The following is a 7,073-nucleotide window of genomic DNA, read 5'->3' as shown; positions in this document are numbered from 1 at the left end:
TGTCAATTATAATGTCTTAACTAATAATAGAATATCAGAGAGTGGGCCCAAATGACTAGAGCTTTTCTTCTGAAAAGATCCCCAATGATTCTTTTGCACACCACATTTGAGAAGCACTGATCCCAGTGTTCAGATATAATTGTACATTGACCCGCAATTAAATTTCTGCCCCAATTGTTCTGTAGAATATTCCAGTATTTTCATAGAAGTCTCTCATTTTGTCTTGCTTCAACTTATGCATGATTTAGGGCTCTTTCTTTCTTTTTCCTCTGGTGTCACTTTTAATTTTCAGTATAATGATAGAAAAAGAGAAATAAGACACTTGAGTTTGAGTATCATCACATTTGTAATCTACGTGGTCTCTCCTTGGCATAGTCAAAGGATAAGTGACCAACATGAAGTAATTCTAAAGGAACATTTTGACCTTAAATTATTTTATTTTGTTAGAATTGTACTAAACATCTTTGATTCTACCATGTAAGTTTTAGTATTCTTTATGTTGTATGAATAAATATTCCATTTACTTGGCTTGGTCTAGGGACTGCAAGGTTTTTTGTATGTGTTAGTTTGTTTTCCCTTCTTTTTCTGGAAGTTTTCTTTCCTTTGACAATTTCTCAAGGTTCTGTTCTAATATCCTGAATAGGACTGGATATCTTCCTTACCTTTGCCTCTGGATACAGTGATGCCAGAAGCTAAATTCCATTTAGTGTAAAATAAGTGGTTTTATACAATCGCTGAATTCAGTTTATCCACAGAGGATAGTGACTATAATTATGAGTTAAGTCTTTGACCAGGTTCACAATCACTTAGTATTTGTCCCAAAGTTTTAACACTTCACTCTCTGACTCTTTACTTTTAAGAATTTTTCTCACCCTTGCCTGAAATCTTGTGCCTGCTGCCTATCAATTCAGCATTAATTTCCTTTGTTTGCTGTTTGACATACTTGGAATTGGTCATTCCTTAGAGGCTTCAAGTTCTGACATCTCCTTCCTTCCTTTTCTTCAATTAGGGTTATACGGGGATGATAATGATGACATGGAGAAAGAAGGAATTTCTTGGAGTTAGCAGGAATTCTGGAGGGAGCCTGAGCCAGACTTGTCTGTGAGACAGATTAACCGGTCTCCTCCCTACCCTTTCACCCAGGGCCATTTTCCATTCCAGAATTATCATAAAGCTGGCCAAAACCTGTCCCTAGGTGTGTGGATGGGGGCAGTAGGCGCTCAGCAATTCCAATTAGCTGTCTAATTTTAACTTGGCTTCTGGTCAGAGGGCTTCATCTCACAGCTCGTTTCAAAGACCAGAGTGAACAATCAAGTGGGTTACCTTGGGCTTATCTTGGCCTGCCCCAGAGATTATGGTCAATTACACTTGAGGGTCATTTTCAAGCAAGACAGACTCAGGAATTGAAATGGAGGCTGTGAAGCAAACATGCGTTTTTATCCCAACTGGGAAATGCTTATCAAAATAGTTCTTAGTTATCAAGTAAGCACAAAGTGCCTGGAAATGACGTTCCCGGCAAGGGGAAATGGCCCAGCTGTGCTTTTTTTGGCTTTCTCTCATCTGCTCAACAGGAAAAATATTAATCAATGGGAAAAAGCTCTCTTTCTGTTCATTTAGCACATGAGTTTTAGGTAGTGTGGGAAATTGTAGTACCTAATGCTTTTACATCACAATTCTAATTATTACATGGATTGCAAAGAACTTTTTAGAAAATTACTTTTTACTTAAGCTACAAATTCACACTTTTAGAAATGTTTTATTTTCTTGATGGCATAGCTAAAAACCAGAGAGAGAGAAAGTTCCAGAGTTCCCTATGGTCTTGTAGTCATGGTGAGCAATAGTGGAGGAGAAGAGGTCTGATGACCCCTTGTTGCTTGGACAACACCTTTTTTTTTTTTTTTTTCCCCGTCAACAGGGAAGCAATTCTCAATTTAGTGTTTCCTCATACAGAAAATTAGCAAGCCTTCTCCAAGGAGATAAATACCAAAGACAAGAGTCCTATAACTGGGCTTTCCATATGTGTGTGTGTGTGTGTGTGTATATATATATATATATTTTTTAACTGCCTCCTCCCAGCTCTGCAGCCATCCAGGATTGTGGGCACTCCCACAGCTCCTCAAGAGAGCTGAGGTAGAGCGGAGACATGAACCCAGAGCCTTCCTACATGGTCTCTAGGATTATGCAGCAACACTCCTACTATCTGCACCACTGTGGCTGTGCCTGGGCTTTCTATATTTCGATATCTCTCTATGCTTACTTTTTGAATTTTTACGGGAGAATGACTTACATACAGCAAAATGCACACATCAGAATTGTTCAGCCTGATGCATTTTTACTGATAGTTCCACTTGTGTAACGATCTATCTCTGTGCCTCTCTTTTTCAAGGTGATGAGGCTTCGCAAACTGGCTCAGCAGATTGCAAACTGCAAACAATGCATTGAGCGGTCAGCATCACTCATCTCCCAAGCAGAACACTCTCTGAAGGAGAATGATCATGCCCGTTTCCTACAGACAGCTAAGAATATCACTGAACGGTAAGTGCAGGGGCTGCTGGGAAGTTCTCAGCTTCTGGGCTCTTGTGTCTTGAGGGTGATTGGTTGGCCTTACTGTTGCCTTACTTTTGTTTTCATTTTTAAGGCTGTGTACCAGAGAGTAGAGTGGCTTTCAGCTGTTTTGTTCCAGCTAAAGATGCTTCCCTTTGACATGTCAAAGCCCTTTCAGTAACAGCCTGTGATGCCTTTGAAACAAGAGTCCATCAGTTAGAAAGAATAAGTCAACCTGCTTTTGGGGAGGCAGCTTAGGATGGCACAAAAACAGCATTTATTGTGACTCTCAGACCTGATCTTATCTGTCATAGCCTTGATAACAAAAATTCCAAACACAAAAGGGAATCTTTTCTTCCATCTTAGGACTCCTCTGTTAAAAGTACAAACAAAACAAAACAAAAATCAGGAGTAGTTCTTTGTCAGGCCCATTTTTATTTGGTTGGGCAGTTTGGCCTTGCCTAAAAATGTCAAGGTTGACTCATGAAGGAGAGAAAGAACCACACTGTCAACCTCATACTGCCAGTGTTTCAAATATCCTCTATTCTAGGGTAGGGAACTTGATAACAATATTGTCTGAATGGTGGGCTCAGCAGTAAAAGTGGTCAAGATTAGTATTCCTTCAGTACACATATTGATCAGCATAAAAGCTACTCAGCATCACTGATACAAACATTATGGCATTTCTAGTGGATCCAAAAAGAAGCACCAGGTTGTACAAAAAATGCCTCAGAAATGACACCTCCAACAGGAAAGCCAATGGCCATGACTTTTCATTTAGTCTAATTTTCAGAGTCCAATTCTTTTTATCCAAAGCAATAATAGAATCCTATAACTCTATCAGAGAGCACCATCATGCTGTTCTTTATCCGCAGAGTCCAGCAATTTTTTTCTCTAATGGACCAGAGAGCTAATATTTTCAACTTTGCAGGCTATAAGGTCTCAACTCCTCAGCTCTGTCATTGGAGTGCCCCACCAGCCATAGATAACACAGAAATGAATGAGTGTGGCTATGTTCCAATAAAACCGTTTCAAAAGACAGGCTGTAGACTCTACTTTGTCAATACCGGTAGGGGAAAAATACCATCACATGACTTGAATTTTTTCAAGGAAGGAGAAAAGAAGCTAACATTTCTTGAGTGTTTGCTTAAGTTGAAAGATCTGAAGGAAGATATGATAGTAGGGAGGACAAGTGTAGATACTAGAGACTGTAAGGGAGGGAAGTGGATAGTAGAGGATGAGTGTGAGGGGCAAAGAGATGAAACAATAGAAAAAAGAATGTAGTTACATGGCCAGACCCAACGACTTGAAACTCACACCAGGCACGCATTCATGCATGCCCGCAATCCTGAGAGGAGAATGGAGGAGGCGGTATTGTGGCGTGGCCATCCCCCGGGGTGGTGATTTCTCACTTTCTCTCTCTCCACTTCTCTCTTTCAAGCACATGCACTCTGTAGCAAAAAATCTCTCAAATTAAAAAAAATTAATTAAAATGATATAAATGGTAATATCCTTGATTTGAGTGTCTAGTATTTAATGTATATGTTGAAAAACTGTATTGTACACTATAGAGATGTATAATGATGAAATTTAAATTTAAAAAAATGAAACAAACTGTGCTAATTGTGAAAATACTGCATAGAGGTAGGCATTGATATTCCCATTCTCACTGTTCTTTAAGAGTAGCATATCCTGTTTTTATAACTCCACTCTTCTATCCAGCAGCTCAACTACGTTATTTCTTGTATTTGAGAAAAATTCATTTTGCAGCTGATTAGATACTCATCTCATCTAAAGGACATGGATAACAGCTGGCTCTCATCACTTTTATAGCCTTAAAATGCTCTCCTCCCTACTCTAAGAAAGGCCAGTTTCTTTTCTTGTGACTCCTAGGTTCCAAGTTTGTTTTTACTGCACTTGTCTGGATCATATCCAGTTAGTCAGTATTCACCCTGAAGTTAAAAACTCCAAACAGCCCTAATACTCCAGTGTACCCAGAACACTAACAGTGTTTACACTTACATCATAGAATAAGAGTACTTTTCTCCACCTGTGAATTGTGAGATATCCAGGTGTAGTGGCTACTATGAGTTGTATTCCTCAGCACTCCCTAAAAATTCAACCAAGTGTCACATGAATACATTCTCACCTAGTGACAAGAAAGAATGTGACCCCACGTAGCATTACTGAAAGAAGACCTGCATTTGAAGTTTAGCATGAATGCGTGAATGCCCGCATGTAGTCTCTCTCAGATCCAGCTGGGCATATCTGGTCTCATTCAGCACTCAGTATAATAAGCCCATCTCGTCAAGAACAGGAATGTGACTTTGATTTCTCTTTCTACAAAGAACATGCTTCAGTAAGTTGAATTCATAGTCACTGTCAAGATTTGCTGGGAGCTTTGCCCATCTGCTTCTGCAAGCCCCTCTCTTCCCGTCTCTGATTCACAATCCATTTGGTTAATTCCTGAGCCTTTCTCTTTTTTCTAGCAGCTGGGATGTAATAAAAGCCACTGGGCTTGGACTAGGAGTTGGGAGACCTGGCTTCAAATCCTAGCACTTCCACTTTTTAACAGTGGCTCTTTGAGCTATTTTCTACTTAGAAATTTGGGCTTATGATAGCTCTCTCCACTGTGGTAACATTGCTGAACATGCGTAAGAACGGTTTGGAAGTATTATAGATTCTAATTGGCTCTCTGGCTTTTTTTTAAAGAATTATTTTAGCTTTATTTATTATTGTTATTATTTTTCAATTTGACCAGAGAGAGGGAAAGTGAGAAAGGAGCCACAAGGTCTGGGACCTGAACCATGGTTGGCCATGTGGGAGTCCAGCACTTCTAACCACTGTGCCACCTGTCAGCCCGGGTCTCTGTTTTGATATTCCACTATGTCAGGTGATGCCTCCTTATGTGTCTTTGCTCTGATGCTATTCTGTCTACCTCCCTATTCTTCGCCCTGTTACCTAGCGTTCTTCTCTCGGATGCGGCTTCCTAATTCTATCTCCTAGCATTGTCTGCCTTTGCTGTTGGCATCTGTATACGTTCAAACCATCTGTAGTTTTCTGCTCAAATATGAAACTGAGAACAAATTTTACTCCTGCAGACATTCTTAAAGTGAGACTTAGATGAGATTTTTCTCCATCATTAAATCAGGTAAAATGGATATGTTTTCCTACAAGCTGCATCAACACTGCAAAAACTGTTTTTCAATTCAAAAACATCAAAAAACTCCAAAATGAGAGAGAGCCTCAAGTTTTGTAGGAGAGCTGTGTACTCTGGAATCAACCATTTAAATGGCTCTGTGCAAACTGGTCGGTAATTATGGAAGTCATTGGGTTGCTCATTAACACATTCGAGTCTAATTTTGCTCATATACTCCGAGTGGACAGGAGCCCCAGCACACTGTAAACTGACTAGCATAAATGAATGAGTGAAGAAATGAAGCTATAAAACAGGACCAGCTGTTTATACCTAATATGGTTGCTGCTGGGGTAAAATGAAATAATGTAGTAAAAACATTACCCCAGTTCCTGTCACAAGGTGAACATGCCAAACATGCTAATTCCTTTCTTTACCACTCACTAGATGGATGCAAATATAGTAGAGATGCACTACATTAATACACTTAATCTCTGTCAAAAGGCCAGATTAATGTATGGATTTTGGGTGTGATTATATATGTGCCCTTATAACATTATGTTAATAAGCAAAACTTAACTAAATCCAGGTATAAGAAAGTTAGTTTACTGTTTATGAAGAACCTAAAATTCAAATCACTTTTAGAAGCAAATTATCTAGAGGATGGTAAAAAGAACATTGAACAGTACCCATTTTTCAGAGCACATCAGAGCATCTCAGGCTCCAAGGATCCCCGCACTCCTCACTGCCACAGGCATTAAGGACCTGGCAGGCTTTTCTAAAATGTAAAGCCAAGAACTCCAGTTGTCAACTTCAGGAACGTGTCTCTTATTTCTACAAATTGGAGTGCATCTGATGAGTGCTTTTTGAAGTGTGTTCTGCAAGGTGTGTCACGGGCATTAAAACAGCAACAAGACTCCAGGGCTAAATATGTTTGGGGGATCCTGAGCTAACCAAAGTAAAGTGCACTTTGTTCCTGTGAAACAACTGAGGTGATGTGTGCACTGTTTGGCAGAAGTTCCATGAGCAGCATAGCTCTAGACATAGCCATCTTCTAGAAAACTAGCCGCATGTGGCCACTAGCCCCTAAGTGTCATGAGGATTAGGAACATCAAAACAGAAACAGAAATAGGGAGTAATGTGCAATTCACCTTCTTCAGCTTCAGGGCAGAGCATGATGCTCTTATTTACTCTAATGTGTTACAAAGAACTTACACACACCCACGTGTACATATGTACACTACATACACACGCACATAGCGCTAACAGCCCTAGTGGATTTTGGCAATTTATCTAAAAGGCCAAAGATGGGCAACAAGGATTTGAGAAATCAAAACATGGCCTAAAATGTTGAATTTGGCAGATTTCCCCTTGCTTGTCATTCCTGTTAAGA

The 7,073-nt window shown here is 39.7% G+C and overlaps 1 protein-coding gene across 1 annotated transcript in view; it reads left to right on the top strand.

Annotated features, from left to right (window-relative positions):
• The window catches only part of MID1 (midline 1), a 182,351-nt gene that overhangs the window by 141,372 nt on the left and 33,906 nt on the right, over positions 1-7,073 (top strand). Inside the window, exon 5 of the mRNA XM_006166664.3 lies at positions 2,387-2,535. Coding sequence (XP_006166726.1) covers positions 2,387-2,535 — 149 coding nt within the window. The remainder of the gene's footprint in view (positions 1-2,386; positions 2,536-7,073) is intronic.

The sequence above is a fragment of the Tupaia chinensis genome, unplaced genomic scaffold, assembly GCF_000334495.1.
Source record: "Tupaia chinensis unplaced genomic scaffold, TupChi_1.0 Scaffold144313_1, whole genome shotgun sequence".
Taxonomy (NCBI): domain Eukaryota; kingdom Metazoa; phylum Chordata; class Mammalia; order Scandentia; family Tupaiidae; genus Tupaia; species Tupaia belangeri.
Note: the sequence above shows the minus strand (reverse complement) of the source record. Positions and strands in the feature narration are given on the sequence as shown.